The 25,137-nt window shown below is 23.2% G+C and overlaps 2 protein-coding genes across 2 annotated transcripts; both read left to right on the top strand.

Moving 5' to 3' along the window:
* The first annotated feature begins 590 nt into the window (after positions 1-590).
* Positions 591-24,365, top strand: LOC122849751 (protein hu-li tai shao-like). Its single transcript, XM_044148560.1, is given in 15 exon segments — positions 591-1,294; positions 12,722-12,859; positions 12,956-13,526; positions 13,529-14,093; positions 14,187-14,304; positions 15,698-15,721; positions 16,407-16,520; positions 16,590-16,682; positions 16,772-17,105; positions 17,195-17,266; positions 17,492-17,638; positions 17,858-17,932; positions 23,280-23,347; positions 24,013-24,157; positions 24,259-24,365. Coding segments are annotated over 13 exon segments (2,418 nt in total). The 5' UTR covers positions 591-1,294; positions 12,722-12,751; the 3' UTR covers positions 24,142-24,157; positions 24,259-24,365.
* On the top strand, positions 17,943-22,683 carry LOC122849748 (protein PFC0760c-like). Its single transcript, XM_044148554.1, has one exon. It carries the CDS (start codon positions 18,374-18,376, stop codon positions 22,490-22,492), a length of 4,119 nt encoding a protein of 1,372 aa, XP_044004489.1. The 5' UTR covers positions 17,943-18,373; the 3' UTR covers positions 22,493-22,683.
* Positions 24,366-25,137: the final 772 nt, after the last annotated feature.

The raw sequence follows: 25,137 nt of genomic DNA, 5'->3' as shown, positions 1-25,137 counted from the left end.
TCAAATTTAGAAAAGGCCTCGTTAAAAAAAAAAAAAAAATCACCCGACCACTTGATTAATTAAATTGTAAATTAAGTCTAAAAAAAAAAATGTACAAAATGGTATAAAAATATGTACGCCTCAGTAAAAGTGTGTCTGAATAATGAAAAAGGAAAAAAAATAAAATAAAATATAATACATTTTAGAATTATCAGTGTAAAAACCAAATGAAAATTTAGGCAATATGTACTTTCTTCACTCTTAATAACAAAGAAAAATAAAAATCACAATAATCATTGGATAAATAATTAAAACAAAAAGTATTATCTTTTTGTTTTTTTTTTGTTTTTAGCTGAAAAACTGTTGCTTATATTTAATTTACAATAATAATTAGTTGATAAAATAAATAAATAATCAATTAATAATAACTGAGAGTTAATTATATTTGTCTTTAATGGTTTGTAATTTAAATCAATGACTTGTGTTTATTAAAATACATAATCAATATTGTTTTAAATTTCCCGCCTGGGGGCGATTGCATATGGCGGATCGAATAGCCAATGGCATTAATCAATAAAAACAGCTGACATCTTTAACATTGTAAAACCACCTTTATTCCATAATTTCGGTGTTAAAAAAAGACAGCTTAAATTAATACAAAATTATTATTTAACAATTATAATTAAAAAATTAATATTTCATAAAAATAATATCAAAATTGCGTGAATAATCTGCGCAGTAATTAAAAACAACGACCGACTTGATCGACAGGCATTTTTTTTTTCGTTTCAAAGCTTAAAAAAACCGGCAACCGTCATGACGCTTTTATCCATAAAATAATATCTCAAATAATAACAAGCAAACAATAAATAAAAGTCAATAAAATTGCCAACAATTAAGTACAATTAATTCAATTAATTAATCAAGGATAATTAAGTGAAGTTAAAATACCAAAAACGCAATTTAAAAAATAAAAAAAAATTCATAATAAAATAGGTGTGACAGTGTACCTGTGCTGCTGCGTACAAGTGTAATACACACAAACATACAAACAGTGTGTATTTGTGTGTTGTGTTTTTTTTTTTTTTTTAGAATTTGCGGCAAATTGAGGGGAGAGTGATCGTCAAACGGAACAACCGTGCTACTACATACAATCGGTCCAATCGGGGGCTTACGCTGTCGACAGTCAAACGGTGTTCGGTGTGCCGCGAGTGTGTGTTGTTTCACTTGCGTGTTTTTTTTTTTTTTTTATAATACAAAGTTTGGAAATATATATAAATATATCAAATATATTAACCGGGGTGTCTCTTGACAGGTGAGTTATCAATTATTTTTAATAAATAATAAATCAAACAACAATTATTTGTTTTTATTTGTCATTTTTACGGTCGAAATTATGTGCAACATGTATGGCGTTTGTTTTAATACATGAAAAAATATATGGATAAAATTTATTATTTAAAAAAAAAAAAATATAATCTACAAGGCACCACAAGGTCCTGGGTTGGATTGAGTGACGTTGGGCAGAGGGGTGTGTCACCGACTCTCAATAACCCCATTTTAAAATTACAAAAAATAGATATATTTATTTATCTTGATTTATTTATTATTTTTATTATTTATTTATCATATTTTTTATTATCTTTTGATATTAGTTTCTTTTTTTTTTTTTTTATTTTAAAGATGTCTTTTTTTTTCGATTTTTTTCTATCGAGTTTCCGCCATTTTACGGCCCTGGGGTTTGTTTCATTTTGGAGGTCATGTTTTTTATTTTTTTTTATTTTTATTTATTAATTATTATAATAGAAATTGGTTGATTTATTTTGCAGTTTGTTTTTTTTTTTTTTTTTTTTTACTTTCGAGTAATTTTAACTTGAGACGAAAGTAATATTGATTTTTTTTTTCTTTTTTTTTTTCTTTGGAGAAACATGGTGTATTTCTATTTCTATTCAATCGAAATATTTATATTTATTTTTAAACTAAAAACGTTAAATTTTCATGGTTTTAATAAACATTATTAAATGGCTTTTAGTTTTTATTTTGAAATTTTTTTAAACAATATATAGGTCAAGTTATTTGTTGTTTCGTTTGAGATTTATTTATTTGTAGATTTAATTTTAAATAAATAAATTACAAACACACGTGTCGTTTGAAAATTCACAGGTGGTATTATATTTTCAAGCTCTATTGTCATTTTTTTTTTTATTTATTTAGTTGAATTTATAACATGCTATTTTAATTTTAAACACACAACTTGATCTTATCATTTTTTTTTTCATTTTTTTATCAATCAATTTGAAAAATGTCCTTCACATCTTTACAAAAGTGAAACTTTATTTGCAATATTTTAAATTAATTGTAAACTCCCACAGTTGAATGAAGCTTCATCTTTTTTTTTATTTATTTATTTTTTTAATAATTTTATTCCCTTCCTCATTGAAAGTTAACGGTCGAATCTACCCACACGAGTTATTATGTCAGTGTCTGTGCTTAATTCAAGAAACTAAAAAAAAAATACAAATTTCAATATATCATTAAAAAAAATATATCTTAAATATTTTTACAAATCTAAATATATCAATTATGTCAAATTTATTTATCTTGATTTATTATAAATGCTTTTTTTTAAACAAAACAAACTTGTGTAAAAAAAAAATAATTTGGCAATTGAAAAATTCAGATTTACAAAATTGAGTAAAAATCATTAAATTATTTATTATTGAAATAAAAGAGAATATATTTATGATTTAGTATAATACATTGAAGAAATTTTGTAAGGGGAAAAATAAGATAAATAAAAATTTACGAGGAGGATTTTTGTTTGAAGGGGAAAGGATGATATTCTCCTACCACGAAAACGTGACTCCATGAGTCAATCGAAATTCGAAAACAGGGCAAACGACTTTACGATATCATAGCAAGCGGGTGTGTTTTTTTTTAAAAAAAAACTATTAAAAAATTAAATTATTTATTTATTTCTATTAAAATAATAACAATGATATTTTTTTTTCGAATTTTTAGTGAATTTTTAATCGAAATAAATTAATTTTTTCTAAAAGAAATTAATTTTTTCGAAAAAAAAATGTGATAAAGTGACTTGTGTGTTTCAATACTTAAAAATAGTTTTAAAAAAATAATTTTTTTTTCATTAATTTAAAATCAGTAAGCTTATTATTATTCTAATATTTTTTTTTATATTTTTTATTTACACAATCACGTGTTGCAGATGTTAAATAATACTCTTTTAATTCGACCTTGTTGTATATATTTTTAACTAAATTTTCAACTAATAAAACTACTCAAAAATTATTGCATAGATATTATTAACTTAAAAAAAAAAATACCTAGAAATGTAAATTAAATTCTAGAGTATATAAAAAATTAAATAAACTATTGTTTTTTTTTATTTTTTAGTTAAAAAATAAACCAACTTTCATTCATGATAGAAATTTTTATCGAAAAATTTTTTAATTTCATTCATCTGGGCCAATGTTAATTTCGACACACAGGTTTTACATTTGATCTCTTGCTAAAATTAAAAAAAAAAAAATTAATTTACACACACATACTACAATTATTTAAGCAACACAAATATATTTTTATTTTTTAAATACTTGTTTGACAAGGCTTTATCGCCGGGTAGGATAATCTCTATGTTTAAACCGTGACATCATCATCAGTACATTTATTTACCATCACTTTATTCAACACATAATATTTATCTAAATATTAAAAATAAAAATAATAATAAATTTACTAATTGTTTATTATTAAATACACATTAAATATATAATTTTTTTATATTTTTAATAATTTTTTATAACTATGTTAAAGACAAAAAACGTATTATCATTTTCGTCAATATGATGCTTATAATTATGCACTTGTTTATTTGTTTATAATTTTTTCTCTTTTTAATTTTCATTATTAAAATTTTTTTTAATAGTCAACAGATAGTTAAACAAACAAACTGAAAAGATATATATTTTTTTTTTGTTATCTCTTTTTGTATGTGTGTGATGTCATCATTGAATACGAACAAAGTGCATCTTTTTTTTTTTTCTATTCAATATGAAAATGAATGAGAAGTTACTTTTTTTTTTAGTCAACGTTATTAAATATTTTGTTTTTATTTTTCGGTGCATTAACCTCAAGTTGTTTTGTTTTTAAATGTTACGGTACACGACCGTTACATTTTATTTCATGGTAATTTATACTTGCATTGTTTTTAAAAATGAAGAATCATAAATAGTTTAAAAATAGATTTTTATTTCGACTAGATTTGTCGTGGAATTATTAAACATAGTTGACTCAATTTTAGCTGATTTATTTTCGTAATAAAAATCTAGATATCAATAAAAAAAAAAATAGGGGAAATTGATGAAAATATTTGATGATAATATGATGTCATGTTGTGTGTTACATTAGACATGCGTCATAATCAATTGTCTTCAAGTTTAATCCACCCACTTTAATCAATAATAATATAAAAAAAAAAAAACATTGTACTCATTTAATAATAGCTTCATGCTTGTGGCCTATAAATATAACAAGTAAAAACGTGACCCAGTATTTAAAGCATTTATCATTCAAACGTGACAATTATCATTTAATAATTTACAAAAAATTTCGACAATAAAATCGAAACATTCATTCGAAAAAAATCTTTCAGATATTTTTGTTGACCTCAAAGTTCCATCATGATGAATTATTTAATTTAACATGATTTTAAATGTTTTTTATTATTTTTTTCGATTTAAATATCTCTGTGGTTTCGTTAGTGGTTACAGAATTATTTTTCTTTTTTTTTTGTGTAATAAATATCTCTCATGATCGATAAGGGTAAACATGAAAATACAATACTTTTAAAAATAATTATAAAAATACTATTCTCATCAGGTTATCGTTTCTTTTCTTGTCAACTTTGTAACACGATTTTAATAATTATTATTATTATTTTATCTGTACGAATCAAATTGCGTATTGGAAAAAAATGTGTAATTAAATACTGCCGGTAAATTGTCCAATAATCCAGTTTATTATTTCAAATAAAAATATTTTAAAAAAATATAACGAGTTTAAAATTGAAATTTAATTTTACGCTTATTATTAATAATTTAATGACATAATTATTTTTTTTTTTTAATGAATTAATTTTAGTTAATTTCTCGGGAGAGATTTTTATGATTTAAAGAAATTTCGAGTCAATAAAAAAATATTGAAATGACTGATTTTATAAATTCTAAAAACAATAATAAATTATAATTAATATTTCGAATATAATTTCATTCAAGATTTAAATGAAATAATGATTTTATTTGTAGAAAACTTGAGATGTAATTTTTAATCGAAATTCGCAACAAGTTAATTGTTGTTGATACAAAAATACAAGAAAACTTTGACCTGATTATCTATTTGTAAATAAATTGTCTGATATAAAATTGCAACCGGAAATAGTAATTTATAATGATAATTATTTATATTTATATTATTTTATTAATAATTATATTTATAGTTGAACAATAAACAATGATAGATGATTTTTAAAAAAGAAAATGAATTTTCTCGAGCTGAAAGAGTTGTTACTTTCGTTGTTGCTTTTTTTTATTTTTTTAAATATTTTTTGTTAATTAAATAAACAATGTTATTATCACTTTGGTCAATGTAAAGAGTCATTGTACTGTAAAGCTAAGAATACAATCCAACCGAGCTTCGAATGTCACGCAATCTTTCAGGGCTTCCTATTTTTTTTTTCATTCTATTTTCAAGCTTTGACAAGTTGAGAAACAAAAAATACAAAAAAAAATTACTCACTTTTTTCTCCTCCTGATGAAGATGATGATTTATTTTTTTTTTTTTTTAACATCGAGAAAGTTGAAGAAATTAATTTTTAAAAATTCATCACATACGTAGAGAGTTTTTATTTTTATTTTTTTTTATCTGAATTTTAAATTATTGCACAAATATTATGACTCATATGTATAAAATTATTGAATTTTTTTGTTCGTCATTTAACATGAGATATTTCATCAATGAATAAATAATGTATTTAAAAAATTAATATTAAATTTTTTTTCTTTCAAAATATAGCCATCGTTAAATATTAAAAATTTAGTGAGTCATTTTTTTTTTTCTGTTGAGAAGTTTTATTGAGTTTAAAATTTTTTTAATTATTTAAAATTGAGAAAATACGTCATGCAGTTTATTGAGGAACAAAAAATGAATCGGAAATTTAATCGTTATTTATTTTATACTGATAAAGACGTTAATCTTTTCACAATTTTATCTCTAAAATTTTTTTTAAAATTTATCATTATTTACTGGCATTTTTTATTGTCACACCAAGGCCCAACATCAATTTCATAAAATATTATTGACAAGCTAAACTAAACAAAATAAAAATAAATTAAAGTAATATTTTTAAAACACAAAAAAACAAATTTTAGAGTAACTAGATGATTTTTTTTTTTTGTAATTTAAAACAAACTTGAAACCAATCGAAATATTGATCGAAAAAATAATTTATATTTTCTATTTTTATCACCCTTTTTTTTCTATCCAACTCATCATCAAGTGAAGGGTTGCTTTGATCATTAATTCCAATTAAAAAATTACGATATATTGAATTTATTTATAAGATTAAAAATCATTAATTTGCAAGTAAAAAAAAAAACCTAGACCACACACCAGAAACAAACGGTTTCATTTATTTTTTTTTTTTTTTCGAAGCGATCATTTTCTTGGATAAGAGATTTTTTTAACGACACAAGTACCGTTGCACAACCTGATATATACATTGTGTCTCCAAGATGACCGTTTGAATATATTTTTATTTATTTTTATTAAACATCCATCAAAACTTTCAAGACTACAAAAAAATAATAAAAATAAATCATCAAACTCCTCGTTGTTTTAAAACTCATTTTATTTTTAAATTAAAAATAATTTAAAAATAATTAACGACAATACATTAACACAAATCGAGAATAATAAATAATAAAAAAATTAAATTGTTTCGTGACGATCGATTAGATTGTCTAGACGAATAAACACAGACTCGTTTCCACGTAATCATTTGTGCTCGATATGACGAGATTTTTTTTCTTTAAAAAATTTTTTTTTTGTTCGTTTTTATCACAAGCAGAGTACAATTGACAGTCAGCTTTTATTTATATATATTTAAACCGACATGTGCGTGATTTTGCACGTGTTTTTTAACAGTTAATTCATCTGCAAAAAAAAATTACAAAATGAAACCACAAATACATGAAATTTAACGAAAAAAAAAAAACAATTTATAAAAATTCTAGTTGATTGAAAATATTGTATATCATTTTTTATTTTTACTAAAAATATCTGTATTATGTTGATGATAATATACATTAAATTATAAAATTTATTGTAAAAAAAAAAAAAATTATGCAGCTGTTTGTGAGAAAGGTTTTACGCTTCGCTTGATTTGCTATTTGCGCTTCCGCAATGAGAGGTCAAGTTTCAAGTTGAAAAAAATAATTTTTTTTTTCACAATTATCATCATTGTTTGAATAATAATATCATATATTTTTTTATATTAAAATTATAAATAAATAGAAAAATTATATAATTAATTTAATGGGATTTTCGTTATTATAATTTTTTTTTTTTTGGCCAACCGGAAGTGATAAATGATGTCGCCTGTCTGCAATTATTAAGCATACTTCCGATTTCCGTTGACATACCTTTGCATGTTGTGTTTTAAAACTAAAAAAATTTCCTACATAATTTTTTAAATATTTATTATAGTCAAAAATAATTTTATTTTGTTCTAAAAACTTTTTTTTTTTTCATTGCATTACAAGCATTTCAAGCAACTCCATTTAGTTCTCAAAATAAATCCCCAAAAAGAGGGATATTATAAGAAGACTGCTGGTTTATAGTAGTGCTGAAAAGACTTTTTTTTTTTTTTTTTATATAAAGGTCAATGAACCTTTGAACTCCATCCAACCATTAATTATAATGACCCTTTTTTTTTTTCTTTTGTTTTTATATTTTTTTATCATCACCCAGTTGACTTTTGATTAAAATTATTTTTAAAAAATAGCACAGTATTGTAAAATATATTTTTTTGATGAGTAATAATTTATTAAAATGTTAATTTATAATAATAACAATTTAATAGTGTTTTCATTTAAGTGAAAACTCTCATTTGCATTAATTGACTTTCAAATTTCATGTAACATAAAAAAAAATCTCTCTTAAAAAAAATACAATAAATTTTTTTTTAACATTAGCATTGTTTGTTGAATGAAATTCTACATATGATTCAACGTGTTTTAGATTTTATAACTGATTAATAAATGATGGTGATGATGATGAAGAGGAGAATGTAAAATATATATGTCTCTCCCGGTGAAAGGAACATTTTTATTTCTATTTTTTTTATTACTCTTACTTTCATTATCATCACACTGTTAATATGTTAATGTAGCTTTAGGTTTTACTTTATTTTTTTTTATATATATTTTTGGTTTAATTTATTATTAGTCGGTTCCGGTCGCAGACGTCCCGACGCACCACGACGTTTCGACCGATCAATACAAAAGTCCCGGCAATACGTCGCCAGGTATCCATCACGTATACATCAAAATAATTAAATAATAATAATAATAAATCCTCAGGATTATTATAAATTTAATTTTTTTATTTTTATAATTTATTTTATACAATTTAATATTGTTGAAATATAATTCTTTTGTATTTTTTTAAATCTTTGATAACTTGTAAAAGTCAGGATGTTGAGAATTCAGGTTAATCATCTTCATCCGCTTTTTTTTTTATGATTCATAAAAATCTTGAATCATCGATTATCACTGGGTTATATTATTTTAATATTATTTAAACTATTTGATAATTTTTTTCATGTTTAAAAATTGTTTTAATATTTTAAAAAATGTTTTGATATTTTTTTAAATTTTTCTAATATTTTAAAAATAATTCTAATGATATTTTTAGATTATTTAAATAAACTATATTCATTATTGAATTTATAAAAATTAGATAAATAACTTTTCTATTTTTTTTGCATAGTTTATTTACTTGTTTATTTATATATTTAATTTTTATTATTTCACGATTCGATGAAGTTGCTCTAGAAGACAGCTGAAGCACAAAATAAACTCCCTTTTATACCCTCAATAAGAAAAAAAAAAAAATACACTCTTTAATTGCTCAAAGTTGTGGGAAAATCTTCGATTTATTTGACCTCTTTATTTACTTTCAATCAATGCGTATATATGAATTTATTTATTTTTTAAAATTTAAATTATTACCTTTTTTTTTCTTTTAATTTGTAATTTATAAATACAATGTTAATTAATCAACCACTTGATAACTTTCTTGAAACAGTTAAAGTAAAAGCAACTTGTAAAACTATTAATTAAATTAAAAAAATTTTGCTAATTACTTTAACAAGTGCAACAAAAAAAAAAAAACAAAATTAAACTTCAAAAAAAAAATTTCTTTTTTCATCGCAATATTTCTTTGCAAAAATAATAAAATCAAGTATATTTTATTGATGTATCTAAAAAATAAAAAAAAAAAAGATAATTAATAGCCCTGAAGAAATAAAAAAAACAACTAAAAGTTATTTCGTAAAATTTTTTCATATTTAAATATATTATAAAGAAAAAAAAAAACTTGAGATGAAAAATTGTGGGTGTATCAAGCAAGACTGGACAGATCAGACTAGACGTTAGAGTTATCTTCCAAAGCTGAGTCATTCTCAAAGATAAAAAGTAGAAATATATAAATTTAAAAATAAAAAAAAAAAACCACTGGATGTTGATGATGATGATGATGATGAAGATGAGAAGAGAAGAAGTAAAACAACAAAGACATTGAGAAGTAAAATAAAAACGAGTCTTTCATTTTATTTTTTTTATTTTTGTGGTGTAATACTTTTAGTATATCTATATATATATATTTTTATCATCTTAAAGTTGCAGACTTGTAAAGTAGGCTGCTGTACTAATCGAGCATCAGCCTTTCACTTACTTCAAGCCAACAAATATACTCGTAGGTCGATTTTTGAGACGAGTAAATTTGACTTAATACCCATGACAATTTAAATTTCTCTGTGTTCGTCTGATTTAAAATAATTTATTATAATTAAAATTATACTTTTAAAGTTAGATATATTATATAAAATTAAAATTTTGGTCAATGTGTCGATTGTGTCAAGTCTATTTTTGAGGTCATAAAAAAAACTCTCCCTAGTAACCAAACTAACAGATCAATATTATTTCTATTGTAACCAGCTAGCTCAACCAACAGGATCATTTTACCTAGACCAAATATACGCCCTCTATATTTATCAACAAATAAAAAATTTAAAATACTAAACAATCATTTAAATTTTTTATCTAAAAAACAATTAGAAAAAAAAAAAACCCTGAATTAAATTACTTGACTAAAACATTTTTCTATCGAAACCCTTTTATTATTTTTTCTTACAAGTGTTTTTTTTTTTTGTTTATAAAACAAAGGTTATCGTTATATCAAAAACAACCCTATTTTTTTTTTTTATTTTTTTTTGTTATATTCAAAGTTGATGAATTTGAAATATTCCATTCCACCCTCTGGTTGTGCATGTATTCCTGGAAACGCGAAGGCGTCGGTCTGGCTTCAACAACCCTCGTTGAAAATATATATGTTGTTGATGATGATAATAATAACAGCTTGCTTTTACTAGTCTGATTAAACAAAGGAGTGTACTTGTTTTTCGGGAGAGGCATTTTGAGTGGACAATTGAGGAAAATTTGAATAACATAATGCTTTTTTTTTTTTCGCTTGAGATTAATTTAGTTTTCTTTTCAATTTTTTATTGCTTAAAATATATTTTTTTAATTGTTTATTTAATTTTTTATTTAGTAATTTGTATTTCATAATATTTACAATTATTTATTGCAATTTTTTATCATTTTTTTGTAGTAATTAAGACAACGAGAAAATTGTCTTTTAATTATTACGTTCAACAATAATTTTCTATTAATTTTCATCTGTCTATTATAATTGTTATATTTCAAAAAAAATAACAAGAATTTATAAATTAGACGTATATTTATAACAGACAGGAAATGCATTCTAATTGTTATTGTCTCGAGTACTAATTGAACTTGAAAAAAAAAACATTAATCAAATTTTTTTTTTATATTTTTGGCTTTATTTGTGGGAAAATAAGAGTTTAAATATCAAAAAAAAATTATTTCAAATACAAAAATAGCTGTTATTAATTAACTAATTAATAATTATATAAAATTAATTTTTAATTTATTAAAATATCTAAATTTTAAAGCCTAAAAATATCATAAAAATAATTTTTTATCATTTATTTATCAAAATAAAATTAATATTTTTGTAATAAAAAATTTTTAATTAGTAATTAAATTGATCAATAAAATTCTTTGTATAAAATATCATTAATTTTTATCAACGAAAAATATAAATTTAAGTTTGTATACAAATAGAGATAAACTCAAGAATTTCTAACAATTTCCAGCAGCCAACTGATTAATAGTTACGTATCAAAAATCTAAATATAGAATCTTTGCAACATGATCATAGAAACCTCCTAGTAATAAATTAAATTGTCAATAAAACAGCTTAAATATTATTTTTAAAAACAGAGAAAAACCTCTCCCAACTATTTGAAAATTAAATAATTGATAATCATGTAAATGATTTATCAAAAAAAAAAAAATATATAAATAAATGAAAAATTATTGTAAAGACTGGAGCGATTGGAGCCTAAGGCGTGGCATCCTCTTTGTCGCGTAACCGGCAGTTTATTATTAGCTCAACCACGTCGACAAATAAAATGCCCCATTTACGTATTAAACCAAGAAGTATGAACCCCTCTCAACAGTTACCTCATATTACATATTTATTTGAAAAAAAAATTATAAAATATACATTGATGATCTATTAAAAATAAAAGCATTAAATTTAAAAAATATATATTCAAAAGGTCAATAGTAAAATTTAATATTACAGTTGAATATTTTTGATGAATATATTTTTCATCATCATCATCAGAATCATTTTAACAAATTACGAACACATGACGTCATTTAATTTTTATTTTTCTTGTGACAAAGGTCATCATTTTTTTTATGTCGGTACAATAATTGCTCAATTTTTTTCAACACTAAAAAAAACATAAGAGACATTTAAAAATTGTTGTTATTGATTGATTATTAAAAAATTAGTTAAATTTTAGTTTTATGTAATTATTGATGGTCCATTTTGTCAGGCAGTTTAAATATTTTTACATATCTCTTTGGAGATGATAATAAAAAAATAAAGTCATATACTAGTTGATAATCATTTGACAAAATTAAAATGTTACATAACGATGTAATACTAACAAGAGTATGTCAGTATTAACAAGCAGACTTCCCCTTATCAGTCAACATTATTGTGAAAAGTTTCATAAGATGTTGTCATCTGTCATGATACCACCACCTGTTTATTCATCATCACTTGATGTATATATACAACAAAAATTGTAAAGAAATAAATAAATGAATAATATGTTACATGTGACATTGTGTGTTAATTATTTTCATAGTTGTATACTTGACAATTTAAAAAACTATGTTGATTTTATTCAGGATAATAAAAACGTTGAATTTATTATATACTATTTCTTTTTTTTTTTTGTAATTAAAATGATGATAATAATAATGTGATTTTATATTTACAGATTTTGTTAAAAGAAGGAGGCACAATAATAATGGCAGACACAAGCCAACAAGAACTCACTGAGCCTCATACAAATGGTGTGATGGACGGTCTAACAGAAGAAGAAAAAAGTAAAATGAGACCAGCTGATATTGATGCGGTTAGTATTATGAAAAAAAAAAATAATTAAATATCGATTAATAAAATTGTTGTATTGGTTAATAATAAATGTGTGTGTGTGCTATTTAATTTTTAGGATATGCGTGAAATGGATAGAAGGAAGAGAGTCTTAGAAATGATGAGTTCAAAAACATTTATGGCTGAATTAGAGCGTATTCTTGAAGCTCACAGAGATGGTGGTGGTTCTGTTGGTTTATTACAACAAATATCAGATATGATGGGTGCACAAGGAGCACGTTTTAATTCAAATGTATTTAAAAATTCAAATTGTGTGGTGCCTATTAATGATATTAGAGGTGGTGATGTTACTGGTTATTTACCTGGTGAAAAACAATTACGTTGTAAATTAGCATCAGTATTTAGATTACTTGATCTTTATGGATGGACACAGGGTGTTGGTGGACAAATATCAGCACGTTTAAATCAAGATCAAGAACATTTTTTGGTAAATCCATATGGTCTTTTGTATCATGAAATAACAGCATCAAGTCTTGTTAAAGTTAATATGCAAGGTGAAGTTGTTGATCAAGGAACAACAAATTTTGGTATACATTTGAGTGAATTTCAGTTGCATTCAACAATACATGCTGCACGTCCAGATATAACATGTATTATTCACATAACAACACCAACAGCAGTGTCTTCCTTAAATTGGTAATTGGTAATGAAAGTATTGTTATTGGTGATGTATCAACACATCATCAATTTATTGGTGATGCTATTGAGCCTGAAGAACGTGAAAAAATAACACGTAATTTAGGTCCAATAAATAAAGTTATGTTATTAACAAATCGTGGTGCATTATGTTGTGGTGAAACAGTTGAAGAAGCATTTTATAATGTTTATAATACTGTATTAGCATGTGAAACACAACTTAAATTAATGCCAATGGGTATTGATAATTTAACACTTATTAATGATGAAAATAAAAAAATAATATATGATGCATCACGTAAATCACCAGCACCACCAGCATGTATTGTTACTGAACCACCAGCATTAGCTAAAAAATTAGAAAAACGTTGGCGTATTGGTGGTACTGAATTTGAGGCACTTATGAGAATGCTTGATAATGCTGGTTTTCGTACTGGTTATTCATATAGAAATAAACTTGTTAAAAGTGAACCACCAAGAGCTAAAAATGATGTTGAAATACCACCAACTGTATCATCACTTGGTTATTCACTTGCTGATATTGAATTATACAGAGAAGCGTAAGTTTATTTCCTTAAATATTTTTATATAATATTATATTAATTGATGTAATTGTTTTTATATTATTTGTATCTTATTTTTTATAACTACAGAATATTAAAAAGTGGACGCAAAGGAAATGACAGAAAACTCTGGCTTACAACACCAAATGTTTATCAAAAAGTTGAAGTTCTCGAGACCGGAACACCAGATCCAAAAAAAATCACCAAGGTAGAAGTCATTACTTTTGAGAATAGAACTGAGTAATTATATTATCCCAGTTTAAACATTGATGTTTTTTTAAAATTTTTTTTTAATGAAACATCACATTCCGAAGCTAACAGTCAGTACTAGAATTTTTTTTTTTTTTTTCTATAAACATTAGGCGGTTTTTAAAATTATTTTAAATCTGAGACCAGCAGTATATTTATTTTTAAAATTGCAATAACAATTGCTAGTCATGATTTTTTTTCAATTTATATTTTTCAACGAAACTTATTAAATTTTTACAAATATTTTAACGAAAGAATTTTCATAAAATTCTTCATCAATTTCATGAGATTATTATGCAACAGTCAATTTGTACTGACTGGATTTTTTATCATGAAAACACACAGAAAAAAAGAAAAATCAATTTTTTTTTTTAAATAAATATTTAAGTTACGAAAATTTAATAATAATCAATTTAAATGTCAACGTGTTTTTACTATTAGCACTTATATATTATCAAAATTTAAATGTGCAAAATGATAGATAATCTAATATAGAAAAAAAATTACTACTCAAATGAGACGAAATAAGTCTCATAAATTTTTTTTCACAAATAATTTCTTAAATTCCATTTACACACGTTTTTTTTTTATTTCAAATAATTTTATATTTGTAATTGTTAAATACTCAGCTTTTAATTACGTATTTTTCTCATATTTAATCATGTGTTTTTAGTAGCCAGATTTATTCTATAAAAAAAAACATTTATACATTCCAAAAATTATTTTAAACTTTTTATTTTTTAAAAAAATAATACTCACTTTGAGCTATTTACACTCATGCCATTTTAAAAATTTATTTCAAGTGCCAGATTAACTGTTTCAATAATATAAAACACAAATATTAATTATAAATAATATATTATTAATAAATAATTCTCAAATATTCAAAATTTATTTAGCTTTTTTAAATCGTGATTTTTTAAAAACGCGAATATAGCTTGTTGATTATTTTCCACCAGCGAAAAATATAAATTATAAATATCAACAATAAATAACATACAATATAAATAAATATAAAAAAAAAAAAAAAAATTATTAATTTAAATGACAATTAGCAGCTTGCAACTTTGTGAAAGCTCAACGTACTGTCAAAAAAATACATTATTTTTTTTTCTGTAGCTTTTTGAAATAAAGACAAAAGCAATTATCTAAACCAAAAAAAAATCCAAATTTTTATTATTTTAAAAATTAGAGCATGTCACGTGTGAATGTGGAGCAAGTGAAATTAATTGCGGTCTCAGTAGTACATTAATTACCAATTAAAAACGTAAATAATAAAAATAAAATTTGTCCCTTTTTTAAATTTTCTAATACTGTTTTTTTTTTTTGTTTTATTTTTTTTTTTTACATAGTGGGTGGATCAGGGTCAAGACGAGGTAATCGTAATGACGATTTATTTGAGTCATTTTTATTTATTTTTCTATAAATTATAATTCATGCAAAAAAAATATTTATTTCTCAACGTGGTTTTGCCTTTGGTTCGCATGGGGAACATCAAATAAATAATTAAATTTCACAAATATTTTTAACTCCTCTTCAAGGATATCACTCTAACAAAAAATTAATTCACTAATATTATTTTTTCTACCATTAAATTAATAAAAATAATAATCATAAAAATTATTTAGGTTAATAAATAAATTAATAATTCATTTGTAGATTAATATTTAGTTGTATTATTTGTATATCATGTATCAGCAATGACTCTTGAATGAATGTGTGCCTGTTGGTCAGTTTAATTTGATTATCGGTGACCTTGGTATGCATCCACTGCATTGACAAAACCAGATCTATCGACCCATCAATATAATTAAATGTATCATAGTTATATTCTTTTTTTTTTTTTCTCAATATAATTTATATGAAAAAAAAAAAAAAAAAAGCAGCAACAGCAGCAACATGATACAGGCACACATTACATGAAAGAGTCATTTTAAACTGGTCTTATGTACCAGGTGCTTTTTAAATTCATTCATGTATTTTTTAAATGAAAAAAAAAATAATTAAATAAATTCATTGTTTATGAATGGGTCGTTTAACAAGTACTGGTTTTGTCTGCAGTGGGTGTCTGATGGATCACCGACTCATAGCAGTACACCAGTCAAGATTGATGGTGCATTACAATTTGTACCGAAGAATACCAATCCAAAAGAATTTAAGCAGCTTCAACAACAAGTTAGTATTATTTTTATTTTTAATATATAAATATGTTGAATTAATTTATTAATATTATTTTAATATTAGATCAAGGATTATCGTAGAGCTGATAAAATATCTGCTGGACCACAATCACATATACTTGAAGGTGTCACGTGGGATGAAGCTAAAAAGCTACAAGTAAATTTAAAAAATATATTATTAAATTTTGGTGTTTTTTTTTTTGGGAATGTTGTTTTGAATTTAATGTTGATTTTATTTATTAGCAGGATGCATCAGTTGTGAATGCTGGTGAATCAGTTGTTTTAGTTGGTGCTGCAAGTAAAGGAATAATTCAACGTGGTTTTCAACATAATGCAATGGTATATAAAACTCCATATGCTAAAAATCCATTTGATGCTATTACAGATCAAGATATTGATCAGTATAAAAAAGATATTGAACGTAAACAAAAAGGTGATATTTATGATGAATCACAATCTGAATCAGAAGCACTTTCATCATTTAATATTAGTCGAGCAACACATGAATCAAGCACTGCCAAAAGTCCAATTCAATCACCAATATCTGTTACATCTGAAACTGAAGAAGAAAGCAGAGATGGTTTGTATTTTTTTTTTTGAATTAACACAAACATAAATTGGACAAAAATAACTTGATTAATTAATTTATATTTTTATTTTCGTTATTAGAACCTCGGGTACTCCGGATAGAAAAAAAAAAAGTACCTGCTCCAAGTCAACCAGAAGTTGTCTTAAGTGATGGTAAGCAAATAATAATAATATTTTGTTTAAATAATATTTACATTGATAATTTTAATTTTTATAAAATACACAGGCATGTGAAAAATTAATTTGCATGATTATTTTTCAATGATAAAATATGAAAATTAATATTTTACAATTTTATTGACAAAAAAAAAAAAAAAAGATTTCTTTTCTACTTTTAAAATTTAAGAATACTATTGCATGATAAAATAATTTATTTAGAAACAATAGTGCATGATTTGGGCCAAGTGCATGACAATATACTGCCAACGAAAAAATTGAGCACGATTGTAAAGGAAACTCCCCAGGTTCAGCAATCACAAATATTATTATCAAAAAATTCACAAAATCAAATAACAAATAATAAAGGTAAGACTTTACCACCACATATGAAGGAATTTATATTTACCCTTATGTGAAAACAACAAAATTAAATAAAAAAAAAATTTTTTTTCCTTATTTTTTTCTATTATTTTCTTTGATTTTTTTTTGTTTTATTTTGCTTATTAATTTTTTAATTTATAAATTATTATGTAAATCAAAGTCTCAGCATGTTTTTTCTTCTTGTTGTTTCAATTTTATTCTCAGGAGAAGCAACAACTCAATTCCTAAATGAAATGCGACGAACTGCAATTGAGCCAAGAAATGATAGAAATCAAAGAGGTAAGAAATGCAAAAATTCATGTGATATGCTTCAACCAATGGGGAGATAAAAATACCTTTTCCAATTGCATGTAATAATGTTATTTGTAAATTTAAATAATTTATGCATGGCTTGTTATTATTTATTATTTATTATTTTAAAAAAATTATAATTTTTTTCATCAATGCATCACCAAACGCTCGCACCTTCCAGCCTGGTTAACTCATTAATATTTATTTCATTAATCTGCAAAAATATTTCATTGTATCATTTTCATTATTTATTATTTTCAAAAAAAAAAAAAAAGTTTTTTTTTTTAATTCAACATACCGACGATGAATGATGCGAGCGATTTGTGACAACGATCAACAATTATTAATTACGGTTTTATTATAAAAAAAATAAACAATTTAGGAGTTTTTGGACAATTAAATTTTACAGATGATTATTACAACAACGAGATGTCGTCAATGGACAATGTTAACATGAAGATTGATGACTGGTGGTTGATTCCAAATAATGAAGAAGAAAGAAAACTCGAGGTGACAAGAAGTGTCACAATTAAAAAATATCCAGCACCAAAAATTATTAATATTAAAACAATAGAAATTGTTAATATTCATAGTATTAAAAAACAAAAAATTAATTATTCAATATTTAAAAAACCAAAACCATATGTTATTGCTAAACGTAAATTTTTATGTGAATTTTATCAAAGACCGGTCTTACAGCGTATTAATAATTTACCTACAACATCAAATAATAATGCTAATAATTTAATTAAAGATAAAAAATTAGATTATAAAAATGATAGGATAAAAATTTGTAAAGGATTTGTTAAAAGTATTGTTGATCGTTTTTCAACAAATAATAATGCTGATGATATTAAAAATAATACAATAAGAAAAAGAACATATGGACTTGGTGATAATCATCAAAGTCCAGTTAATGATCATCAGTCAAAAATTCAAAGATTAATTGAGCCAATTATTGAAAGTAATGAAGAGCTAGAAAGTCCAAGACTTGTTGAAGCATTTATAAACACATCGAGTTATAAAAAAACAAAAATATATGATAATACATCAAGTGATGATGATTTTTCTGATTTTAAAATGTTACCACAAACTCCAGATGATACATTTGTCATTGATACAAATAATGATGAATTAAAAATATCAAGTTCATCTGATCATACAATGACTCATTCATCTGACATGATAACAGTTAAAGAAAATATTGAAAATATTAATAATAAATTATCAAAAATACATGATGATAAACATGATGATGATTGTTTGAATGACACAGTTGTTGTAATGAATGATTCACCAGAAAAAAATTCATCAATTTCTAATGAAAATAATGATCAATTGATGATGAAAACAATTAAAATTGAAGAGGATTCAATTGTTGATGAAAAAGAAGAAAATATATCAATTTCTAATGAAAATAATGATCAATTGATGATGAAAACAATTAAAATTGAAGAGAATTCAGTTGTTGATGAACAAGAAGAATTAATAGTTGATATTAAAACTGAAATTAATGATGAGGAGGTTGATGTTAAAGAAGAAAATGAAAATGAATTAATAACAGATATAAAAACAGAAATAACTGAAGAAATTAATAGCAGTTTTGATAATATTAATTGGCTTGATGATTCATTTGATAAAATGGAAAAAAGTTTTCCAGCTGAAATACCAGATAATCAATACTGGAGATTTTCATCACCAATACAACAAATTTATAATCGTGAAGATAGTGTTAGTGAAGTTATAAATAGTATGAATGAAAATTTAACACCATCAAAAGTAATATTTTCAAATAAATTACGTGAAACAAATAATTCAAGCAAATATTATCTTGATTCAAATCAAATGAGTTTAATTTATAGTTTAACACCAACAGCAAATGATGATGATGATATTGATTATGATAATATTGATGATAATAATTTAACAAAAGAACATTTTAATTGTGGTCGTGAAAATTGTTCTGGTTGTCTTATAACAAGTATATCAAATAATCATAATTTTAGTAATGAAAATATTGATAATGATTATTCAGATTATCTTTGGGATGATATTATAAAAAGTAATGATAATTCAACAAATGATGTTATTAATTTAAATAAAACAATTGATTTATTTGATAATTCAATACAATCAAATACGACAAATGAATCAGGAGATATTAATATTGATATTAATTTATCAAATAACAATAATATTGAGTATAAAAATGAGCCAATATCACCAACAGATTCAATTGAAAATGATAGATGTTCAACTGGTGGTTGTTCTTTATTTGGATCAGATCTTCTTGAGCTTCCTCATGCAACATTTTTAGAAATTCAACAATCAAATGATCATGTATTTCACAATGACATTGTTAATTCAGCAAATGAAATTATTGCTGGTATTGATGAACGTGAAAAAATTGTTAAAGCTGAATCAATTGTTCAGTCAATAGTTAATAATATTGAGTCATTAAATATAAATAGTGTTGAAACAATTGTTGTTGAAAATAATTCAACAGTTGATGATGAAAATTTTAATAATAAAACTTTTGATATTGATGATGATACAGATGTTATTATTGTTGAAGAAATTATTCATCATATTATTGATAAAAATGACATTATTAATACCAAAATATTAACGTCAATGGAAAGTATTGATTTAAAAAAAATGAAAGAAAATACAAATGCCGAATTAAAAGAGCTATCAACAAATGAAAATAATAATAATTTAAATAATTTATTTGATAAAGATGAAGAGAATTTATCAATTGATAATGAAGAAATTCAAGAACAAGATTCTGGTCTTGCAACAAGTCCAGATGATTTTATAAATGAAGTTAAATTAATAGTTGATGATGCTACAAATGAAAATGCAATGAGAGAAAATTTAGAAACAATTGTATCATCTTGTAATGAAGTTGAAATAATTGAAAATTTTAAAAATGACAATGATAAATTTAAACATTATACAAATCAAATGAAAATCATTGCAAATACATCAGACATAAATATACTTGATGTATCAGTTATTGAAGGTAATTTAAGCACTCCAACTGATACAAATTTAGAAACATGTTCTGAAAGTGTTAAACAATTTATAAATCGTTTTAAAAAAATTATTGATGGTGATAATTGTTCAAATGACAATAGTTTATGTCAAAATTTACCAAGTGAAGAAAATAATAATTCAAATGAATCAAATAATACAGAAAGAAGTATGGAAGAAATATCATCATCAATTGAAATTAATTTATCTGTTGAAAAATCAGTAATAGCTATTGAAGATTCATTAGATAATGAAACAACAAATGAACAAATATCATCTGGTGATACTGATACTAAATCTGATAATAGTAATGAAAAAATTAACTCAACATTTAAGACATTTTGTATGATACAATATGAAACAACAAATAATCAAATTGATGATAACAATAATGATAATACAGTTGAATTATATGATGATCAAGATTCAATGGAAACATCAATAAGTAGTGTTAAAGAAGATAAATTAATAACACTTTGGGATTTAAATGAAAATGAAAGAGAATGTAATTGGAATAAAATACGTTCAAATGAAGGTATACCAAGTTTTATTAATTACGAAAAAATTGATGATGATGTAACACTTGAAAGAACAATATCAATTGATGATCTTAATAGTAAAAATTTTGATGATAAAAGTTTTAAAAAACAAGTACAACAAGATGATTCTAATGATATTTTATATGAGCTTATTGAGAGAAAAGATTCACTGGAGCCAATACCTGAAATGAATGAAGATGTTGCTGATGAATCAATGGAAGATACTGAAAATATTGATCATTCATTAGAGCCAATAATTGAAGCAGATGAAGGAACAACAAATGAATCATCAAATGATGATATTGAAGATGTTAGAATTAATTCAACAAGTGAATTTTTATCATGCAATGATGATACAACAATGTATTTTGAAACTGGTAATGATAGTGTTGCTAATACACTTAGTCCAGATGGATGTTATGCATCATGTCAAACAACAAATACTGGAACACAAACAGTACAATCATTAAAATCAGAAAGTGATGATGATCAATCATCATATGATAGTTTAGAAAAATTATCAGCACTTAAAGATAAAAAATATACATTAAATTTTGATGATGCTTGTGATGCTTTAAATAATATTAATAACTCGATAAAAAAATGTAGTAATTGTAAAAAATTACTGACTGAAAACACTGTTGATGATTCAAATGAAAATTTGATAAACAATGTTGTTGTTGATGATGACGATGATCAGCCAATTATATGTTCATCTTGTACTATGATATTGTCACTTGATACACAAGAATTTATACGTATTGAAAGTATTGTTAAAAGTGAAGAAGATATTAAATTATCATATGATAATTCATTAATTAAAATTGACATTCCAAAGTATGAAGATACATCGCTCTATCGTATTGTCAGTACTTGTAGTTTTACTGATAACATGAGCACTTGTTCAACATCATTTGACGAGTCATTTGATTTAGATGAAATTATTTGTAGCATTAAAATGCTATTTAATTAAACGACAACTATATTTATCTCAATTTTTCATTTTAAATTTAATTTATCATTTTGGTGGATGAGATTTTTATGGTTTTAATTGAAATGTTTCAATTGCAGGACATTGAAAAATTAAAATCATTTTCATTAACTTGCTTTATTAACTTTAAGTTTCATTATTATTATTAATATTTATACTTGTAATTTGTCAAGTATTTTTTGCACGATAATATTTCGATAATACTTATTATTCAAATGAAAAAAAAAAAATGTTAAAAATTGACACAGGTTTGTCAGTTGATTGTTATATCAAATTGAATATGTATGTTTATCGATATTATTAGTTTTTTTTTTTTTTTTCCTCATTAAGCATAATTTTTCACAATGTATAACGCAATTTAATTGCACATTTACTAATGTTCATTCTTTTTTTTTATAACAAAAAAAAAAAAAAACGATAAAAAAATCTTTATAAAAATTAAAAAAAACAAAATGGAGAATTGGAAGAATAAATATTAAAAAATCTTTCGTTCTGTAATATTGTTTTGGTTTATTATTTTATTATAGATTATTGTTTATTTATTTTTTTTTTATTGTTTAATATTTATGCACGAATTTTCATTTAATAATTGCAAGCTAATATTAAACATTGAGGTAAGAAAGAAACTCATTTTTATTGGTACACATCATAAATAAATAAACTAACATTAATAATATTAATTAACAAAAGTATTTAACAAATTAAAATTATGATTTATTTTTTTTTTTTATATTAAAAAATGTATTCTTATTCGGTATTTATGTTACAGGAGAAAACACGGTTAATGGAGATCATTCAGATGCTCATCACAGCACATTTTCTCATAGCAGTAAAGAGGTCAGTATTAATTATTTTTAATTAATTTATAATTTAATTAATAAATTGATGTTTATCTTGATCAAGTTTTGAAATTAGTTATCATGATATAAATATTAAAATGGTATTTAAATAAATTGTAAAATAAATTTTAAAAATTAAAAATATTTGTTTTTATTAATTTATAAATTTGTTATTAATAAATATTTAATATTATTAATTTTAATTATTTATAAATAATAATATTTATGGATTTTAAAATTTTATTAAATACTATTTTAATTATTTTTATTTATTTTTAATTTTTTGATAATTCAAATTGATTTATTTTTGTTGAGAAGAGTTTCATGAATTTTTACAATTAATTAATGTTATTTATCAATATTGCCTTAAAATTTTATCAACAATATTTAAAATTTTATTTTATATTTATTTTATTTATAAATTTATGTTGATGATTATTTTTTTTTATTGATAATTGTGAATAACACTGTCCAGGAAAATCATTGACAAGATTACTTTGTTCATGTAGTTGTTTAATTTTAATCTGATGATCATCATGTTAATTAATTATTTATAAACATGATAGCCATTTAATTTTAATTACCAATAATCATCGCATGTGCATGATTCATTTTGTGTTTACCTATTTGTTTGTTTGTTTTTTTTGGTACTTTTACTCGAAGGGTTCAATGTCACAGGATGTAAGCGTCAGTGAGGAGTCACCTAAAAAGGAAAAGAAAAAGAAGAAAGGCCTGAGAACACCATCATTCCTCAAGAAAAAAAAGGAAAAAAAGAAGCCAATTGAAGCGTAGATAATCCTATCCTAGGGTAATTATCATTTCTACTATTAAAAAACAATTTAAAACAATCCAAAAATTAAAAAACACTTGTACTAATTTATTTGTCTCTTCTTTTTCTTTTTGTTTTAGAAACTATCAGAGAATAATAATAAGTTAAAATCAAGTTAGACCCAAGATCGAAGTCCACATGAGCAAGGAAAGAATTTAAAAAACAAATTAAAAATATAAAAAACGACGACGGAGATTTCAATCCATGTAAACGACAAGCGAAAAAAATTAATATAAAAAAAAAACACCAGCAACTCTTTCCAGGACTCAAGACTGCCATCACATTAACGTCTACGACACGAAACTATATTGTATTGTTAATGTTTTTACGTTTTTAATTAGTTAAGCATTGCGTAATGTATTTAAAAAAATAACGACGAAAAATATATTATTATATATAAAAATTTTACAGCTAATTCACGACAAAATCATGTCTGTCGTCACGCGAATTAAAAATATATTTTTTTTTTTTTTTTTTAATTTCAATTTTTTTAATAATATACAAAATCAATTTTGAGAAATAATTTTTAAATAATAATTATTAATTTTTAAATATCATGAAAAAATTAAAAATTTATGTCGATAAATTTTTACAATAATAATTTTTTTGAAAATGATTTTTTTTTTTTTTTGTTGTATTTTTTATTTTCTTATATTTTTAACTGTTTAAATATTTTTTTCATTGTTGTAAAAAATAAAAAAAAAAATGAATGGAGCTTGAAAATAATTGTGTGCATCGTAAAAAAAAAATAAAGATAAAATCAATATTGCTCTAAATGATTATAAAAATAAATCCAAATAAAATGTCAAGTGAAAAATAATAATAATTAATAAAAAAAAAAAAAATAAATAAAAGAAACATTAAGGTGATTTTAAAATTAAATAATAACTATATATAATATATTAATTATAAAAAATTTTTCCACGAAAATTCATCATTCATAAACTCATATAAATGAA

This window comes from Aphidius gifuensis, linkage group LG2 (assembly GCF_014905175.1).
Source record: "Aphidius gifuensis isolate YNYX2018 linkage group LG2, ASM1490517v1, whole genome shotgun sequence".
Classification (NCBI taxonomy): domain Eukaryota; kingdom Metazoa; phylum Arthropoda; class Insecta; order Hymenoptera; family Braconidae; genus Aphidius; species Aphidius gifuensis.
This window is presented reverse-complemented; position numbering and strand designations above follow the sequence as displayed.